Source organism: Mugil cephalus, chromosome 11, assembly GCF_022458985.1.
Source record: "Mugil cephalus isolate CIBA_MC_2020 chromosome 11, CIBA_Mcephalus_1.1, whole genome shotgun sequence".
NCBI lineage: Eukaryota > Metazoa > Chordata > Actinopteri > Mugiliformes > Mugilidae > Mugil > Mugil cephalus.
In genome coordinates, this window is record NC_061780.1 from 21,029,404 (window position 1) to 21,050,756 (window position 21,353).

At 44.2% G+C, this 21,353-nt stretch overlaps 1 protein-coding gene across 5 annotated transcripts in view; it reads left to right on the forward strand.

The window, feature by feature from the left end:
* The window catches only part of LOC125016930 (vacuolar protein sorting-associated protein 13B-like), a 302,660-nt gene that overhangs the window by 145,715 nt on the left and 135,592 nt on the right, over window positions 1-21,353 (forward strand). For 3 of the 5 annotated variants that reach the window (XM_047599699.1, XM_047599701.1, XM_047599700.1), the window contains exons 23-29: window positions 1,750-1,984; window positions 3,989-4,206; window positions 7,979-8,185; window positions 13,616-13,787; window positions 15,991-16,105; window positions 20,067-20,208; window positions 20,973-21,245. In XM_047599699.1, coding sequence (XP_047455655.1) covers window positions 1,750-1,984; window positions 3,989-4,206; window positions 7,979-8,185; window positions 13,616-13,787; window positions 15,991-16,105; window positions 20,067-20,208; window positions 20,973-21,245 — 1,362 coding nt within the window. Of the gene's footprint in view, window positions 1-1,749; window positions 1,985-3,988; window positions 4,207-7,978; window positions 8,186-13,615; window positions 13,788-15,990; window positions 16,106-19,198; window positions 19,266-20,066; window positions 20,209-20,972; window positions 21,246-21,353 lie in introns of all 5 variants that reach the window. The other 2 variants (XM_047599702.1, XM_047599703.1) reach the window with 1 other exon arrangement.

The following is a 21,353-nucleotide window of genomic DNA, read 5'->3' on the forward strand; positions in this document are numbered from 1 at the left end:
AACCGAGCATCAGAATGGGGAAGAAAATGACTTTGAAAGTGGTATGGTTGTTGGCGCCAGACCGGCTGGTCTGAGTATTTTAGAAACCGCTGTTCTACTGGGATTTTCACACACAACCATCTCTAGGGTTTACAGAGAACGGTCCGAAAAAGAGGAAATGTCCAGTGAGCGACAGTTGTTGACATGAGAGGTCAGAGGAGAATGAGCAGACTGGTTGGAGATGATAGAAAGGCAACAGTAACTCAAATAACCACTCGTTACAACCAAGGAATGAAGAATACCATTTCTGAACGCACAACACGTCCAACCTTGAAGAAGATACAGTTCACACAGCCTCACCAAAGTTGGACAATAGAAGACTTTAAAAACTCTCAATTTCAGCTGCATCATTTGGATGACAGGGTCAGAATTTGGCGTAAACAACATGAAAGTATGGATCCACCCTGCCTTGTATCAGCGGTTCAAGCTGGTGGTGGTCGTGTAATGATGTGGGGGATATTTTCTTGGCCCCTTAGTACAAACTGAGCATGGTTTAAATACCACAGCCTACCTGAGTATTGTTGCTGACCATGTCCATCCCTTTATGACCACAGTGGACCATCTTCTGACGGCTACTTCCAGCAGGATAATGCACCATGTCACAAAGCTCATATCACCTCAAACTGGTTTCTTGAACATGATAATGAGTTCACTGTACTCCAATGGCCTCCACAGTCACCACATCTCAATCCAATAAAGAACCTTTGGGATGTGGTGGAACAGGAGATTCTCATCATAGATGTTCAGCCGACAAATCTGCAGCAACTGTGTGATGCTATCATGTCTATTATGGACCAGAATCTCTCAGGAATGTTTCGAAGAATTAAAGCAGATCTGAAGCCAAAGGTGATCTAATCTTTTACTAGAAAGGTGGTTGGTGAGTGTACATTTTCGGTCATATCTCCCAGCCCTCCCACCCCATCCCCCTCTTACTGCCGATCAGCTCTGACTCATTGAGTTATAGACATTCAGGCATATGGGGGTGTCCTCCAGTGTCTGGAAATTAGATGTTTTCATAGAAAGAGTTGTGGGTGGCGGGGTGCAGCCTCTGTGAATCAGGCTTTTTCCAGCACATCCCACAGATGCTGGATCGGGTTGGGATCTGGTGAGTTTGGAGGCTGCGTCGACATTTTGGCCTATTTGTCGTGTTGCGTTATTCTGTTCCTTGTGGCTGGGAAAGGCCACTGTCATCAGGTCTGTTGCCGTTGCCAATGGGAGGCGGCGTGGCTGGGTTGCTGCAATATTTAGGTGGGCAATACATGTCTAAGTAACATCCGCGAGAATGGCAGGTCCTGGGAAGCGCAATGGAAGTTTCCTAGCAGAACATTGTAATGATATGCTCAATGTCATTCACTTCCCCTGTGAGTGGTTTTTGATGATGTGGTTGATCTGTGTATTTGAATAAAGTTAGCTCATGATGTTCTTTATAACTAGTTTAGTTAACCATGAACATCAAGTGAAACTGCATGTGTAAATGTGGGGTGGACAGTTTCCCCTTTTCAAATTAAGGAAAGTTTTATTAGTACGTTCAGTGTTTTCCAGCAACACCCTGCTTTTTGGGCATGCTTTTTCTTAGGTCCTTTCCATTGCGGTCCAAGTCCTTTTAACACTGGCTCCATGCAAACACTTGGACAGTTCACTGAAAATAATTTGGGGAAGCTCAGACAGGTGTGTGGTCAATGATCAAGTTATTTTTCTCTCCTTTTCCAGCTGGAGCTGCAGTCATGCTGCGTTTTCCTGCCCAACGACAGCCTCCCGTCTCCGGGCACCATCATCTGCGGTGACATTCCCGGCACCGTGCGTAGCTGGTACCACAACCAGGCTTCCATGCCCGGGACTCTGGTGGTCTGCCTTCCCCAGATAAGCGTCATGAGCGCCGGGCACAAGTACATGGAGCCACAGCAGGAGCTCCCCTTTGTGGTCTCGAAGCCCATCTTGGAGGAAGGTATGTTTTCACGCTACATTTAATGAAATCTAAGCCTTAATTAGCATGATTGAATTGCTTGGAGACAAACAGACACACAGCGACAACACCGAAAGGGCCTGATGTCAAAAAGATGGATTTGAAAGTTTAAACAATGATGCTGATAGGTGCACCGGTTAAAAATGGGAAATCTTGGAAACTAAATTCCAGCGGATAGAAAAATGTTGACTTAACTACTTAGGTTTTGAAATCTCTTTTATTAATAATTAAAATAAATGGTTCCATAAAAGTAATAGCCTATATAATGTGAATTCATCATCATTATGGCCTTTTCAACACTGAGCAAACCTTTGACCCACTACTACTCATTTACCATGACAAAAGACAAACAAACTTAAGTAAAGCGACTTTGAGAGATAGATCTTACACATGTGGTGCGCACACCTGGTAGAGTTGACACAGGCAACACTTAGAGGGTTGAAGAGTGTTTTCTCTTAAAAAAGAAGAAGGGGGGGGGGGCACCCTCCTTTTTTTTTGTTTCTTTTTTCCTCTCAACTTCTCAGTGACATCAGCACTAGGCCCACAGATTTTAAAACCGGAGGAGAGAGCAAAACGACAGCAAAAACAGTGACATCAGCTGCCTTGTCAGTGTTGCAGTGAAAATTAACAACCCGCGCTTTTAGTATTTCATTCCTGCCCTTTGAAAAGCTCTTCAGCCCTCATTTTCAATACACCGGATCAAAGCAAGCGGCCCACTGTGCATGGGAAACGTACCTCCTCATGGCCATGTGCTTGTCGCAAACAAGTGATGCTTCCACCGGAGCCAGCCGGTTAATAGTCTTGCGGTGTCTTCTTGCAGACCCACACATTTAAAATACACCCTCATTTAACATGTTGTTTTTGTAGGACGATAGACTCTATATAAAACATGTTTTCTAAAAAGCTTTCTCAACCCGTGTACACAAACTTTGATTTTTACAAGTCGGAGGCTGTGGTACGATCCGTCTCTTGTTACCCAGATTTGTTGGAAAGGTTTAAATTGAGGTGGGTTCCTACAAACTTGTTTTATGAAGTGTCTTAGAATCAGTCTCAGGACTTTCATCCTACAGCGAGACAATGACACAAAACTTTAGTCCAAGCTTTACCAGAACTACCTCAGGATAAAAACAAGATGGAAAGCTTGAAAACATGCACACATTTCTGGGAACTTCTGCAACAAAACTGGGAGGAACTCCCACAAGTGTGTTCACATGTTGAATCAGCCAAAGATGGTTACTTTGATGAGTTGAAAGTTTTGAATATATTTTGGGTTATATATCGATTCCATGATTTTTTCTTCAGTTGTTTATTTAGTCTATGTTTTCATTTCAGAGTAAAATGAGACATTAAACCTTTAAAACCGAAGGGAAAGCCGGCGATCCATTAAAGCTCACAGTTTTTCAATTACCGTAACTCACAGTAAACTGCGCTATAGACAAAATTCAACATGTGGCTGAAGACTGGGAAGATGTGCTTACCAGTGTATAGGTGCATCTCAAGAGTATAGGGTTAGGGTCATTTTTACCAACGATTCCTCCTAACAACCTGGGTCTCCCCGCCATCGCTCCCCAACCTGCAGCCAACAGCAGCGATGCGTCATCATTACCGTAATGGCAGCTTTTTTTTAAATCTGTGGGCGGATGTTTAGGCCTTAAAGGGTTAAACTGCATTACATTTCAATAAAAAAAGAAAGAAATATGGGAGTGTTCAGAATCTTTTAAAAGATATATACTATATATAGATGTATACTTATATGTAGCCATTGTGTTGCAGTGTTTTGCACCTTTTGTGTTTTTCTACTGAACTTTCTCAATCTCACAATTACTTGCCTTGTGCCCTTTGCTTTCCTACAGACTCTGGGTTCTGTAAAGCACCCTGAGACACTTTAAATAGTTATTCATTGTTATTGTTTAATTATTAAAATCACAAACTGTAGATTACATCCTCAAACAACCTTGTTTTAATCTCTCCCACGTTTACCACCAGGCGATGCCTTCCCATGGACAATAAGCCTGAGCCAGTTCAGCATATACACGTTGCTGGGGCAGCAGCAAAGCCTGAGCCTGCTGGAGCCCATGGGGTGCACCTCCACACTGGCCGTCACGTCTCACAAGCTGCAGAGCTGCTCTGAAGGAAGGAACTCCTTTGTTGTCTGCCTCCACGTCGATCTGCAGCCGGTCCACGTCAAGTGCTCCAACCCTCAGGTCAGCCAGACAGCCCTGACATTCACAAAGTAGTCATTAGAATTACATGTGTATTTATACAAATCATCTCCTCGTAAACGTTCCTGAAATACGAACACACAACCCCTGCCAGGGACGATCTTGGCTCTGCGCGATTTTCTGATATAGATTGACTCTAGTAAACAAACTGCCTCATCTTCTTACCTCGTGTAATTTTCATGAAAATGGTAGAATAAACACAAGAGTGTTGCCTTGTTTGTTTTGGTCAAATATTTAGAGATCTAAGTGAAGAACAGTGTGGATGTACTGGACTCATCATTTTTGTCTCGCGGTTGTGTTGTTGTGGTTTAGCGAGAGGCTGATGAATGCGGGCAGATTGGAAATGGAACATGCTTGTCTCCTAGTTTAGGTCCCCGCGTTTTTTTTTTTTTTTTTTTTTCATTTCGCTCTAATCACATCTGCATGTACCATTACACATGTTTTGTTTCTTTGCAATTGAATTAGCCGTATTGAATTAGGTCCTCCTGTAAACACTTAATTGGGGCAACCTTTTGAGTGGTCGCACTGTTAAACGTCTCCGACCACAGTGATGAGCCATGGTGATATTGGGGGGAATTGGTACCAGAAAACAAATGAAAAAGGGCCTTAATCTGATGGTGGGGAAAACTTTCCCAGAGACGAGGAGGACCGGCCGTTTATTGAGAGGAAAAGTTTCTTTTCTTGCTTTCTTTTCTCTCTGTTCTCCCGTTCAATTGAAGTGCCTATATCTGGCAAAGCTGGGAAGACTTAGTGCGATTATATGAGGAGGCATTATTGGTTCTTCTCTTCTCTTCTCTTCTCTTCTCTTCTCTTCTCTTCTCTTCTCTTCTCTTCTCTTCTCTTCTCTTCTCTTCTCTTCTCTTCTCTTCTCTTCTCTTCTCTTCTCTTCTCGTCCCATCTGTTCCCCTTCCCTCTTTCCCTCCTTTCTTTCGTCTGCATTTGTGACTCGAGGGGGGCAATAAGCTGGTGCAATTTGGAGTCGCGCGGCAGCTCCTTAAGAACTGCTGCCAGAGAAACCCCGCCCTCTCCATAACAAAAGAGACCTCACACTACATGCAGCCATTGCCGCTTGTGAGAATGTATACGTGGGGGATGTCAGCTCTGCGCCGTAGCTGCACGCTAATAACCTCCCCTCCGCCCCCCACGGCAGGGGCTTTGCAGGGTGGGGTTACATCTAAAATGTCATAATCAGTAAATTATTGTGTGATTTTGGGCTGATTTTGAGACATTAATACATTTAAAGTAAACACAGAAAAACCAAAATGCCTGGTCTCTTAACATCCCCTGGCCTCTCAACCGCATTTTTGTGACATCAAATCAGATTTTCCATTACATGTGATGAATTGCTTCATAGCGCAAACAAAGGTATTTTTAGAAAGTCGGGGTTAAACAGTCAAGCTTCGAGCTAGTATTGTTACATTTTTAAAGTTAGCAATTAGCTAAGGAACTGCCAACGGTCCATCTGCATGAAAGACAGGAGGTGAGGTAAGTGTGTCTGAGCGCGCACGAAAACGGCGATGAGGAAGTGAGCAGTAAGTACAAATAGATAAACTGAAATAGAGGCCTAATTTATACTGCGTGCTTAAAAACTGAGTGGCAGAAATACGCTTTCAGTCCACCCCGAGGTGAAAAGTGACAGAGCAGACCACACACTCGAGTCATTTTAAGTTCTGGTTTCAGAGAATTTAATTATTTTATGTTTTCTAGCGACTGCGCGCGTTCCTGTTACACGTATCAAGTGTCCGACGTGACGTCGTCCTATCGGACCCTCAGCGCGCGCATATACAACAACTGTTTAGCTTAATCTTTGACACATAATTGTATGGCATTTCAGCGAGCGCACAGCGCTACCACACATTGTGTTGTTATGAAACTACTATATAAACTGTGCTTAAATCAAAACACACAAGCGCTCCCCATCAGCACGCTCCCCTGTCCTTCTCCATCTGTGTGTTTTTATGAATGGTTTCGGATGCCTCTGTTCGGTCTCCAGTTTGTACTACTGCAGCCTCGCAGGCCGTTTGATCTGCAGATGACAGGTCTTTGGAGGACCCGGCCTTCCAAATGTTCTGTTCGCTTCTCCCGACTCATGAAATATGGCATCTGCATCGTGAGTTGAGTAAGCGTGTTTGTGGCCCAGCCTGCCCCACTGCAGCAGTAGCTGAGCTGAACGAGCTGACCCTGCCGTTTCGGAAGTACCACGAGAAGGACGTGAAGGAGACGGATGGACGAAATGAAATCTGAAGAGCGGTGATCGAGGGATTAGAAGAAAAAAAAAAAAAAAACAACTTGTAATGACATCAGGAATAAGTTGAACTCTAAAGGAGAGAGCACGTCCTTCGTTTTTCATATCATATCAGTCTTACTGTCCACACCCTGTCCCCTTTCTCTTCTGTTCGCAATTATTCACGCTCTTCCTCCACCTCATCTGCTGAGTGCAGTAGGCCTTGTTGTGCTTGGTTGGACTTCCAGGTCCCGAATTCTCAGAGAAGGGAGCGTGGTGCCGCACCTCCCCTGCCGACGGTGCAGTTTGGTTCGGGTATGGCAAGCAGCTGTTGGGCCCCCGTCCCTGGACGGCGGCTGGATCGGCGTTTGCAGCTTCCTGGACATGTTTGAAATGGCCCAGCTGTTATGTATTGTGCAGCTTTTAATTTGATTTATGCTTATTTGTGGAGGGCCTCCCTGCAATGTGTTCATGTGTGCGAGCGGGTCGTAGAAAAGTACAAAATGTGTTTGGAGTTGAGAAATCCACTTTTGTGCTCATGTGTCTGTGCACCTTTAAGTGTGAGGCATCCTCAGTGGTGGTGGTGGTGGTGGTGGGGGGGTGGGGGTGGAGGGGGGGGGTTTAGCTGGCTGCAGATGCGAAGCATTTGAAATCCAGAAATTAGCTCACTGTGAAACTGCGCCGGTTTTCTCCCTTTCTTTCCTTCTCCCTCCTAAAAAACACCGGGTGAATGCACGAATAACCGAAAGCATCACATCACATTCCCCTGCTTTCCTCTCATGTTTTCCACTCTTGTTTTGGATTTTGTTGTTGTTTAAAGCCAAGGCCTCTTTTAATGTGAACACATGATAAATAGCTGAGAACACTTGACGCTAAGCCTTCAGTTTTTCCTAATCGTGGTGAGTTTTTCAGGGGAAATTGATGACACAACTTTCCTCTGTGGGTGTTTCTTTGGAGGTTTTGTTGTTATGGATAACAAATGCGTACAGTGAAGCGTGTGTATAAGCACGCTGCGCCTTTCAAATAGTAACCCACCGAATGGGAACGCAGCTTTTTACATCGGTTACGTCATCGAGCATAACGTCTAAAAGTGTGTTAAGTGTGACAGTTAAAAGAACGTATGGTGGTCGATTTCTCTCTTTCTTTCACTCTCTCATAACCTTAACTAGGTTTAGTGTCACATAACTACAAAGCTGCCAAGCCAAATCATGGTAATGGCCCCAGAAGTCAGAAGTACATGAGAACTCCCCGGAGCAGCTGTTTGAGTCAGACCTTGGCAAAGATGCATTTGAATCTGGTTCCAAATATGAAGACTGCTTGTGGTGTGTTAGGGTTATCTATTAAGGCACTCAGTGGGAACAGTATACTATTGAAGGAGTATTCAGCGGAGTCGCCATGATCAGCTTTTGTTTACTTCTCCTGCGTGCAAAGACGAAGCGACTGCACAAATGTGTTTTAAGACATTGTAGCTTTTCCCTTATATAACCGAATAATCCAATATCCCGTTTTCTGCCTCCGGTCACTCTCCAGGTTCAGCTGCTGTACGAGCTCCTCCTCAGCTGGAGCTCCACGTGGGCTCGTCTCCAGAGACATGGCATCCTGCGTCAAACCTCCAGCGTCCCCCAGGACCCCCCGGCCGGGGCCGCTCCATCTTCTCCGGTGCGCAGCAGCGCCGGCACCGCCCTGCCTGACACCAGCACCTGCAGCCCCTCTGCAGATTTTGGCTCCCCTACCGAGGTTGGTATTCCCCCCCCCCTTCGCTTCGTGCGCAGATCGTTTGGTCAGTTAGGTGTTTTCATGAATTATAGAAATTATCTGCACGGTGGACAAACTTGTAAATCACTTACCACCAATGCGTCATGGAACAGGACTTTATTTACACTTGTGTTGAAAGTGTTCACTTCTACTATATTACACAGCACATTATCTGTAGCTTTTGAACATTCTTGCTATTGTCAGTCTGTTTTCCCAGTAATTCTCCTTTCATGTTCTGCTTCTTGATTAATACGAGACTGAAAACCTACACCCTGCCAACACCCATATATTTTTTTTTCATCTAAGGTGCTATGAATCATCCAGTAACTCATGCTCTTTAAGCCATTGTTGTATATATAATTCTGGTGCTGATTTATGGTTTTAAGTGCAAATATTGTTTTTTTTTTTTTATTGTTATGAGTAGCTGAGTCAGTGGTAACACGTGCGATTTGTCCAAAAAAAAAAAATTTGCTTTGTTTGGGAAGGATTTTCAAAGCTGGAAAAATCTCATCAGTGCTGGTGTTTCTCTTAGCCGGAGCAGATACTGCTGATAGGCCGAAACATGATTGAATATAAACCTGCGTTTTAATTTGGGAAAAACAATAAGTTGTATTTACATTTTTTTGCTCAGATAAAATAGAGCGTGAAATATGCAGAGTGGCAGTGTATGCAGACATTTGCAAAGCCGATGGATAAATTGCAGCCACTGCTTTTAATAAATGTTATTTTCTTTTTGTGCCAAGGTGATTCTCATCCCAGGTTCAGTTACTGTGTCAGAAGTTGTTTCTCCTGCCTCGTACAGTTGCAGAAACAAAGAAAAGATGAAGGTCTTATTGCCTCCAGACTTTAATCCTGAGGCTTTTTTGTGTGATGGTCAAAATGATGGTGTTGATGAGTGTTTGCGTTGTTAAGCTGCGGTAACTAACCCAGGGCGTAATGGGTTTCGACCGCATGGCGGGGGAACCTGGGATCACAGCACGACCATCACACCGCCCTGAGAAGCAATAAAAAAAAAATAATAAAAAAAAGCGATCATGAAAAGAGTGTTTCATATGTGCGTGCGCGTCTGCATTTGCGATCAGCCCGCGCGTGTGTTCTTGCGTCATTTGCGGACCCACTGAAGTGACAGTCGTTCAGTGTGGCAGCGGAGGACCTATGGTACAGTGAGTCTGTAACGAGGCCACGTTGGCCACTGACAGCCCACTTGTCACTGTTTACCTAAGTACAAACACTGGTAGAAGTGTTTAGTCCTCTGGGAAGCTGGGTGGTTGAGCAAGAATGTGGGAGCTGTTATGATAAGTCTCAGCAGTAGTGGCAACAGTCTCTCCCCAAATACCCCGCAACCCCGCCCTCTTCTTTAGCTGCGTCCACGTCACGCCGCCAAAAATATCTGCCCTACGTCCCCCCTCTCCGCTCAGCTATTATATCAAAGCATTTTTCTTTTGTTTCTGTTTCTTTTTTTTTTTTTTTTAAACGTGTAATAATTAATTGATGACATGCAGTATTTCTACAGAAGTGGTTTCCCTTCGGTCTTTCTCTTCTTTCTTCCCCTTTGTCCCGTGTGCCTTCACACCCTTCTATTCATCACACCTTTTATTTGTCTTCTCTTTTCATGTTGATCCCAACTTCACAAGATTCTCTCGCGAAACTAATCCGCCCGACATTTGACACCGATTTGTGGACTTGACCATACCTTGAAATACATTCCTGCCTCACCTGACGAAAGCCTGGCCGGCAGCACCAGCCCCGACTTAAAACACAATAAAAAACCCACATCTCCTTCTCTCCTGAACCTTCATGCCACCTCATTTGTCTTTCCTTCTTTGTCTGACATCTTTCCACCTGTCCCTCAACCCTCCTGTCTTAGCATTTTTCTTTCATAATCCGTCTTTTTCGCCATCTTTCTCTGACACTTCCCAGCCTGCTGTTGTCTTCCAATGTTTGGGTCTCTCTGATGAGCAAAGACAAACTCTGCAGAGAAAATAAACCCGGATCCTCAGCCCGTTTATAGCACAGAGGCCCAGGAATTAAACTGTATACTTTACAACTTGGCTTGTGGAGGTGTGGGAAAATAGCTCCCTCTTTCAGTGTGTGTGATTGTTTGGGGCCCCGATCTGGCAGCTCCGAAAAAGTGGCAGGACCAACCTCCACCGAAAAACCGCACTATCTAGTCGGGAGACTGATAAAAATATAACCTTCAGCTTTGACGAATGATGTTTCTACTTGAGAGTATCCTCTTTAGAAATTCTCTGAAAAAACATTTAAAATAAACCGTTCTTTTTCACAATTTATTTCACTTTATTTGCTTTAAAAAGCAGGCATATTTTAATACTGACATGCTCCGTGATCTTCAAACCTCCTTTGACCATCTCTTATTTCTTTTTTTGGTCCCGTCTGTTTTGAAGTTCTCGTTTCGTGCTCTCACGAAGTCCGCCAAAATGCCAGAATGGCAGAGAAATACTCATATTTTTTTTACTTTTTTATTTTTTTTCCTGTTCCGAGTGCCTTATAAAAATCTGTTTGCATGTGAATGAGATTTTTAAAGTGACAGCAGTGGTTCTGGCTGGGAAGAAGGAGTCGGGTGTCCGATGCTCCAGCGTAACCACGCTGCAGTACACAGTGGTCTGAGCTTCCCACAGCGCCAGCGGCTGGCTCCTGTTTCCACACATGACATTACAGAGCCTAATCCTACTGACTGGCCAGAACTGTAAACTAAACAGTTCTAACCACACACACACACACACACACGCATATACACACACACACACATGCACACACACAGGCTGTTATGTTTTGACTCCATCTCAACAATAATTAGTCCCCAAATGGCAGTTGACATTAGAATATCTCTCATTGAGACTGACTGAACCCCATTACTACTGGGCTCATATTACTCACTGCCAGTCACCATCATTATTGTGACACATATGGAAAGATAGACACACGTGCACGTATTATACACACACACACACACACACATCTACCTTTACTGTTTGGTTCCCGTGGAGACACATAATGACACTACGTTTGAATTTGCAGTATTTAAGTTTATCATTTTAGCTGGTACGTAGCCCATCGTATATACATATAGCTATTTGATATAATAATACAATGTAAGATCTTCCCCCAGCCAAGTTCCCAGTGCCTGTGCTTTTTCTGCATTCCTCGACTTTTCTCATTCTGCGAGCCAATATATGGAGCACATGCTTCTCATCAGTTCATAGTGGCCCCCCGTACAAATCTATTTTTGAATCGGCATAATCCTTAATTTATTTTTATTATTGTCATCTCGTGTTATTGTGCTCTGCTGTCAGCCACCCTCAACTGTGTGATTAAATTAAATTTGCAAATTAGTGTGGGGCCCTCTTCCCTCCCCTCCCTCCCTTCCCCCCAGCTGTGGAAAGGGGACATAGTTTCCTCATCTGGATCCTCTTTGAGACACTGTAATCAGCCTAGCAGCTGTGGGGTTTCTAATTGAGATGGTTGATAACCTCCTCACCAACTACAGCCAAGCTTGATAACCATGACACAATCTGTCATTACCACACTGCGAAGGGAGCAGTTGTGGAAAAAGCGAAAACCCCGCGATGCCAGAGCTGCAAATTGCCATATTGTTTGTTTGCAAGCTTTTCACTTTCCGAGTCGGCCGCACAGATATATGTTTGGAAAACAGATTTTGCCAGGAAGAGAAAAATAAAAAACTGTCCCCAGTGCTGTCATCTTCATTGCTCTGCCAAACCCCGAGTAATGAGCTGAGAGCTCACAGAAGGCAGCCTCCTCTACCGCATCCTGCCTTCCTCTCCGCTTCGCCCCCCACCTCCGGTCTTCAATTCCCGTTCTCTCCCAAGCTGCAAGACGTGTGTGTCCTGGCGCACTTCAGCGAAAGGAGGCCATGTGGGTGCTGGTGGCTTAGTTTGGGGTTAACACCAGTGACAGCTTTGCGCAATTGTCCTGTTCCCTCCCCCCCCCACATTGCTCTGTTCTGCGTGGAGTTCTGCTTACCAGACAATGAGGTCATCCGTGCACCAAAAGGCTCGATAGCTGCTGGATGCTTTGTTATGGCTACAGCACTTTCAAACATACACATTCACCAAACACATGGACACAAGAAGATACACAAACAGTTCTCCCAACATCAGAATATTAAGGTAAATGTTGTATTTGTGGATGCACAGCTAAATAGTTTTGATCTATTTACCTGTTGTGCCCTTTAACCGAATATACAGTCGCTGGCCACTTTATTAGGTACACCGTGCTAGTAAAGGTTCGACCCTCTTTTTGGCATACTTAACAAGGTGTTGGAAACATTCCTCAGAGATTTTGGTCCAAATTGACATGATAGCATCACACAGTTGCTGCAGATTTGTCGGCTGAACATCTATGATGAGAATCACTCGTTCCACCACATCCCAAAGGTTCTTTATTGGATTGAGATCTGGTGACTGTGGAGGCCATTGGAGTACAGTGAACTCATTATCATGTTCAAGAAACCAGTTTGAGATGATATGAGCTTTGTGACATGGTGCATTATCCTGCTGGAAGTAGCCGTCAGAAGATGGTCCACTGTGGTCATAAAGGGATGGACATGGTCAGTAACAATACTCAGGTAGACTGTGGCATTTAAACCATGCTCAGTTTGTACTAAAGGGCCAAGAAAATATCCCCCACATCATTACACCACCACCACCAGCTTGAACCGCTGATAAAAGGCAGGATGGATCCATGTTTTCACGTTGTTTACACCAAATTCTGACCCTACCATCCGAATGTCACAGCTGAAATCGAGACTCGTCAGACCAGGCAACGTTTTTCCAGTCTTCTATTGTCCAGTGTTGGTGAGACTGTGTGAACTGTAGTCTCAGTTTCCTGTTCTTAGCTGACAGGAGTAGCATTCGGTGTGGTCTTCTGCTGCTGTAGCCCATCTTCTTCAAGCTTCGACGTGTTGTGCGTTCAGAGATGGTATTCTTCTTTCCTTGGTTGTAACGAGTGGTTATTTGAGTTTCTGACATCTCCAACGAGTCTGCCCGTTCTCTGCTGACCTCTCAAATCAACAAGGCATTTTTGTCCACACTGGATATTTTCTCTTCCTCTTTGGACCGTTCTCTGTAAACCCTAGAGATGATTGTACGTGCCAGCACCAACAACCATACCACATTCAAAGTCCCTTAAATCCCCTTTCTTCCTCATTCTGATGCTCGGTTTGAACTTCAGCAAGTTGTCTCGATCACCTCTACATGAATAAATGCATTGAATTGCAGCCATGTGATTGCCTGATTAGCTATGTGTATTAATAAGTAATTGAACAGGTGTACCTAATAAAGTGTCTGGTGAGTGTATGTTGTGAAGCAGTAATGACCGATTGTGATTGAGACTTGGTTACAGTCTTACCTTACGGTCTGTGTTTGTCCCTAGGGTGACTCTGTGCCTGCCGGAGACGATGGTCCATTCGCTGACACAGTGACTCTGGAGCAGAAGACAAACAGCATCGGTGGAACCAGTGGGAAAGTCAGTCTTTGGATGCAGTGGATGTTACCCAAGGTCACAGTTAAACTGTTTGCTCCCGAGCCAGCTGCCAAAAAGACAGGTAGCCAAATCTCGACATAATATTTACCGCCCCCTCTTTTCCTAACTGAATTAATTTCACTTTCTGTGAACTCTTTGCTCCACGACTTTGGCATATCAAGTTAGTTATTTTTTTTTTGCTCCAAACACATATATCTGTCCGTGCTTATGTTGCTGCAGCACAAATGGAAAGATTAAAAAATAACAGCGTAGATGGCGCGGTCATTGACAGCGCACTGTGAACAAATAAACAGTCCACGGCACTTGTTCATAGTAAATTAAATTTGAGATCTATGTTAAACATTAAGACAACGTAGTAAACCGTGAGATAAAAAGCAGAGGACTTCTTAATGCAAATTTGTACATTTGCAGCGTGAAACAGTGCAGAACATGTTCGGGGTTTTACAGTCTTGCTGTATCAACACTTAAAGTGATCACCCCCCCTCCCTCCCTCGCTCCCTCCTCCTCTTTTCTCAGTCAGATGTTAAACACTCAGAGGGGAAAGGCAGCTGGAGAGAGGGAGGGATGGAGGGAAAAGACAAATAAATAAATGGGTGATGAATCCCAAGCGAACCGCCTCTTGTCCCCTTTAGATTTACTGAGGCGATGAAAGGCTAGATTTACCTTTAATTGGTGGCTGTAATATTTAGCATCTGCCAACCAGATCGCCCAGCTTAAGGTCTTTAATAGTGGAAGTGGAATGTTTTGGAGAACCTCACAGAGATGGTTTGACTTAAAGACATCCTAACTAGGCATTACTTTGGATTTGGCCTTAATATGTGCCATCTGAGTTGAGAGATTAACTTACCACCAGATTTTCTGTATGCAACACATTAAGCATTTTATTGAAAACAAGAATTGCGCAATTTATCAGACGCAGAATATCTCAAATGCATTCCTGGAGGTAAGCGAGCCACGTATATATATATTTATATATATGACTGCAGACAATCTGCTGTGATGTAATGTGTTTTTCTACTGCAAAGGAAATAAGATTCTTGTCTTTCCAGAGAAATGGAAAAACGTCCATTCCAGACGTATTGGTTCTCGGCTGTAATGTTATGCCATTATGTGTTGGAAGATCAGAGGTAGAAATTCAAACATGAGCCTTCAGAAGCCCTGCTTAAGGCACAAATCAGTGCTGCGCTTTCTTTTTTAAGATGAACCATGTAAGACGAAGCGACTAAGCGTTTCCAGTGCTCTTATAGGTTTAGAAAATTCATACATCAATTTCAGCGCTGTGTCGGAGACTATGAGTTTATGAGATTTTTTTTTTTTTTTTTTTTCCACACTGTATCCACGCTAAAGCTGACAGGCCTTGTGTTTCATTATTAATAAGTTATTACCAACCCTCCTCAATCCTGAGAATCACTGAAAGAAAACGGTACAACAACAACCACAGTTTCAAACGCATGAAGTCCATTTTCCCAAGCTGGTCTGTGATTGTGGGACTTTCTCAGTGGAAACAATGAGAGACCCAACAGTTAAGCTCACATGCTCGGTTCAGTACAAATTTAATCAGTCTTCCTATGAAGCTTACTCACTTCGCCTGCAGTTGGTGGGTTTGTTTGCACACAAGGTGCACAGAGGCACGCACAAGCAACCTACGCAAACAGCAGAGTCGACACGATGTTCGACGTTGTGTATACTGAGCGCGCATTCAGCCTCTCCCTCCTCATTATGATGGACTGAGGGTTGTGTAACAGATTCATTAGAGAAAAAGCTTTGCGCTCTGAAATACAAACAAAACTCAGAAATACAACCAGGCATCCTCATGCAAAGTAGGTAAGGGTTTACTCATTCGTCTGGTGTGTGTGTGTGTGTGTGTCTGCTTAGTTGTGTGTACTTAACTTTCAACCTTAATCAGCGTAACACTCGTCCACCTTCAAATACACTGGACAGCAACTGGACAGAACTACAAAGGCAACACCTGGACAGGATTGGCTGCAGTGCAGGTCTTCGGTCACAGATATGCAATTCACACATACACCCACAGTCCGCACACATTTCCTCTCTTGGAATTCAACTGCAGCACTGCTGCCTGTTTGCCAAGTACAGGGGTGGTCATACGGCACACTGAAGCAAAAAAGCAAAAAAACAGCATTCGCATTAATCCAAACTAATTGAGCTTCGGAGTCGGTTTAGGTCCTTCCACTGTGTTTCACGTCATGATCTTCAACTGCAACAATATTAAAATTACTTTTGTGTGTGTGTGTTTCTGTTAGACATATGTGTCATCGGTGAACTAGAAGACCTGAGTGCATCTGTAGATGTCCAGGATGTTTATACAAAGATCAAGTGTAAAGTTGGGAGCTTCAACATCGACCACTACAGATGCAGGTATGACTACATCTGCTACATGCTGCATGTACAGATGAAACCCTTTATTTTTGTCACGCGTCGATCAGGCATAACATTATGACTACCTTACTAATATTGTATAGGTGATGTGGGGTGAGGGGAGGGGCCTCTGTGGATCATCCCACCCATGGATACTAGTGAATTTGAAGGCCAGGTCAACACCTTGTCTTGTTTCTCATGTTTTTTGAGTTGTTCCTAGCCATTTTTGTGTGTGCATCCATCAAGGAGTGTCATTGCTATAGGGTGGGGGTGTCTGGTCTGATCTAGGTGGGTGGTACAAGTAACATCCACACAAATGCCAGGTCCAAAAGTTCAGTTAGAACACTGAAATGTACCAAGATGGTCAGTGTTATTTACTTCTACTGCCAGTGATCATAATGTTATGGCTGATCGGTGCATGTCGGTTCCTGTAGCCATCCAGTTTAGGCGCAGCCTTATTATCCGCCAGGTCATCGCCCCTGTCTCCACACTCTCGGGCTCTACGTCCACACACACACACACACACACACACACTTTTACCACCAGTACCACTAACACTTCATCTGTTCCCACTTCTGCTCATATAATTTTTTTGGATTATCACCTCAGCGTCCCCGTCTTTCCAGACAGCTGTTGTGGCGGTGACCACAGACTAACAGACAGATGGACCAACAGACTAGATAGACGAGTTGAATGTACTCCGGGCTGGCCCACGTCTTAGTCACAGAGCAGAGGAGGTTCAGTCGGTCCGTCAGTCATTTTCTCTCTGCCTGCGGTGTCTGAATTGATTCACAGAAACATTAACACGTTGTTAAGGGAAGAAAACCGCTGGGCAATATTCCACTCCGTCCTTATGGTAATCTCTTCCCACGTCAAGTTCCAGTCAAAATTTCATTTCATTTTTTTTCCCCTTTTCCCCATTGTCCACACACATTCTTCCCATTAATTTGAGAGTGGTCTTATTTGTATTATCTAACTCTTTATTTTTTTCCTGTATTTTTTCCTCCTCGCCTTGGCCGCATACCTTTGCGATGGAGTCAGCAGCTCCGAGTGTGCACCGTGTACGTGCCTGAGGTCTTGTTCTGTTGGGAAGAGACCACTTAGCGGGAGGCAGTTCTCTCTGTCTCGGGCTGAGGAGATAATGAAATGGCGATCTAACGCTGCGGCATGTTGCATCCAGCAGACCCGAGTCCGTGTGTGCTCTCAGGTCTTCGTGTCTGTGAGGATATGTTCCTATAAACGTCTTCTGCTCTGATCGAGCCAGACAGTGAAAAGCAGATGGACCTTCGGGGACTTCTGTGCCCGTGTTGAACCCCATCGCCGGCAATCAATGCTCTCACCCTGATGCGATAATAGAAATCGATTCCGATTTGCCAGATTATAAAATCACCTTAGCCGGGTCCTGAGCGTGTCAGTTCGGGTCAGAGGAGAACTGAGGCTATTGTCTTGGCTTTGAAACTGACTGCCTTAGCAAGCATCTCGCAGACCTCCCTGTTTTTCTGAAGTTACCTAATTTATACTGTGTCAGGCCACATGTGTTATGTACGGTATAGAGTATCCACCCGAGCCAGGACAATGTCAGTGGTTAGACATTTTTAGAGCGTGAAGGTGTTGTGGATCATTAAATCATGCTGTTCTGTCCTCCGCAGGTGTGTGTCCAATTGCTTCTGAGACAGCGCCAACCCTAATCTCTTTAGTAGACCTCTATGCCTTCCTAAGTAGATAATAAGTCAATTTTCTCATTTCTAGGTTATTTCAGTTTAATGTGCATTTAACAACATGGTCTCAACACACTTTTACAGACCAAAGTTCTGGCAAGCAGAAGCAGTCCATTATCCAAGCCAGGTTGCAGTCATGGCTGTTTAGGACACAGTGGAGGACCTCTGGGCTCCTGGCCCACTCTAATCTCTATCATCCACACATACAAGAAAGCCCACAGCAAGTGGAGTCCATATTAATCATTCTGAACAGATAATTGTTAGGTATTTCATCACCCAAGCCCAGGTTATTTGTGTGCAGTAGGTCGGATTAGATCACGCTTGACAGAGAAAACGTCTCATCTGGCCTCCGCTATCCTGGAAAACCAGTGGAAAGTTATAAAGGTTCACGCAAATATGGTATAGGTAAATATATAATTCAGTTCCTGATTGTGTCAAAATGGGAGGACAGAAGAAAAGGGTGGAAGAGGGAAGGTCCACGAGGAATTCAGAATAGTTGAACCAAAGGCAGGAAGTGTCTTCTCCTTATTTTATCTGTATCGTCCCTAGCAACGGTGTTCGTTTAATTGTTCTGGATCACAGATATGCCACCCCCCCCAACACAACACAACACAACACAACACAAGACAGGGCGACTGGTGACAGTTCACCCCCGTTCACTCCAAAGAGCAGCTCGCACAAATCGATGCTGATGTCTTCCAGCTGCTCCACGAAGAGCTGGGAACGAAGGATGGAGGCTGGATGGGGAGAAAGGAGGAGGATTGGAGGGGGTAGAGAGAGTAGCTGTGGGGGGTCCACATTGCATTAGTCACCCTTACACTGAGAAAGGAGATATTCAACAACAAAGCAACGGTTGACACTCACAGACAAGATAACAATGCTAAAAAGTCACGGCCGCGCACTGAACAGCCGGCCCGCTCCGTTCTCTCTGAACTCTCGGGGATGCCAGTAGGGAGCAATAAAGAGGGAGAGTGGCGTACGAGAAACGCAGATGGTGTTGAAGCATTTGCGCCGTGCAAAATATTTGTACATGTTTTGGCTTTATTTCTGCGCTTTATGTGGTTTATTCACTTATTTATTTTTGTTGTGCCGCGAGTTGATGTTAACCTGTTTTGATTTCTGCTTTACAGGTGCCTCGTGCAGACGGCTGCACAGTAATTAATGGATGTGTCTGCAAAAAGATAGCCCTCATTAACCACATTTAAATCGTTTGAATAAGTTGAGACACGTGCGCCATTTGTATTCATTTTCCAAAGCGCTGTCTCGAACCGTTTGTAACTACTGTTGCCGTTAAAGAGATATTACCGAGCCCCGCCACAGCCTCGTGAATAGTCCCAGATGCCCGTTTTAAGGTTGGCCTTGTGTGTCTCTACAGGCCAGGGCAGGTCTGGCATTCTGGCGACTATGAAGGACTCATTCTCCAGTGCAAGGAGACAGCTGTGGTGAGGCTTGTGCCTGTCCCAGAACAGTCGTGGCAGCCTTAGGCCTCTATATACTGTCTCTTGCCATTCTGCTGCTCTTAATCAAAGTCCCTCATCTCTGCTCACGCTGGACAGACAGGAAAAATAAAGAGAAATGATCGTGTTTGGCTGAAATGCATATTCAACTTGAAAGCAGACTGAAATTCCAAATGAATTCTTTTGAGCGTAACCTGTCTGTCCAGCGGCTGAATAATGAACCCCAATGAAATCTGGACAGTTGTTCTTCTGCGTGTGTGTTTGTGTGTGTTGGAGGAGGCTGACGTGGGCTCCCGTTCTCTTGTTTACGAGATCTTATTGTGGTGATGGTCTTATACTGGCACCTAAGGAACACATCATTTAAGCAGTTTGGACAAACAGTATGCGCGCTAAATAAAATGATTAAAACATTCATCTTGTGCATGGATCATGGGTGTCAAGTGCCTCTATATTGTGGCCTTTTAATTCATAACACAGACTTGAAGAGTGTAGCGTTTTAATTTCTGGAAAGTATAAGACCATTGCACAACGTTTCAGCTGGTTTGAGCTGGTGCAGCTTCCTGTGGTTTTAATCAGTTTACTCTATATTTTAATTCTTCCTTAATCTTAAACTTAAATTCCTCCTCTATTGTCTTTTTTTTTCTTTTTTCTTGATCCCGAATACATGCATTTGTATTCTCTGCGCCCTCATTGTGGCTTCTCAACTTTTCTGTCCTTATTTTTATTTTTTATTTTTTTCCTGCTTCCACTTTCTCTTCTCCTTCCCTTTCCTCTCCTCACCTCCAGTATGGAGGAGGGTGTTCGGAGCTCGGGCGGCTGTGGAGGAGTGGTCCTCTCTTGCACTGACAAGCTGAACAGACGCACTGTGTTGGTTCGACCCGTCAGCAAGCAAGACACTTTCAGCCACTTCTCTGGCTTTTTCCCTCCTGTAAGAATCCAGCTCTTCTTCTTTTTTTTTTTGTTGTTGACCCTGTTTAACCTCCATCAACAGTGGATTTAAGAGGTTTAAAGTTCCTCTGAGACATTTTGCAAGTTTCGAACTCCCAAAATGTCAACATGCAGTTCACACGTGCAGTGTGTGCGCATGTTCTGCAGAAATTGACATGTTATAAGTTCAAAAACAGCTATTAAACCCACTGTTACTGGATGTTCTTTACCTTGGTGTCTTAAATTGATCTGCTTCGCTTTTTAACCAGCAAACATCATGTATTTTTTTTTTTTCCACCTTGCATTTGCTTTGAATACTATATTTTAAGATTGGACATAATTAAATTCCTCAAATCAGAAATAATTCTACCCTACAACACATCATTAATTGGTGTAATAAGAATTTAAATTTATTTCAGCTTGGCTGGCTTTTTAGAGTTGCATAATGGGAAACTGAGGACTGTTTTTTTTGGCTGAGGTTAAGTCTTTATTTTCTGAAATAGACTTCAAAGCTGTCCTTCTAAACTACAATTTTTTTAAATAGAGCATTGAATAAGATTAAAACTTTTATAAAACAATCTTTATTGAATTGTATTTCACTCTCTAAAGAAAATAGTATTTCCATTGTGAAATCCTCACTTGTGTCCATTTCAGTCTGACTTAAGCCTCATCCAGGAAATCAGACCAAAAATCACACTGGCTAGGTATTTGTCTGGGATTACTCTGTGTGTTGATCTCTTGTTGAACTTTTTCACCGACGGCTAGACGGCAGCTAAGGTCCTGGAGGGCTCTCATCAGCAGCACGGCTTCCTGTCAATCACCTACACTCAGGCCGTCACCAAAAACGTCCGTCACAAACTCACCAGCCGGCCGGAGCGTCCGACACGTGGCGGCGCCTCCACCGCCAGCCAGCGGGTGACGACCGATCCTCTGGCAGACAGCTCGCCTCAGTACTTGAGAGAGATCCTGCTGACAGCTCAGCCCTTTGATGTGGTTCTGTCCTGTCCCTTGCTGGCCACCGTAGCTGGGGTTTTCCAGGTAGAATCAATGTAGACGCTGTGATTCCAGGGTCATAATGTAACATTTAAACCAGTCAGAAGATCATTTCACATTAGTAGATAGTTATTTCATGTGTTTTCTTAGTTT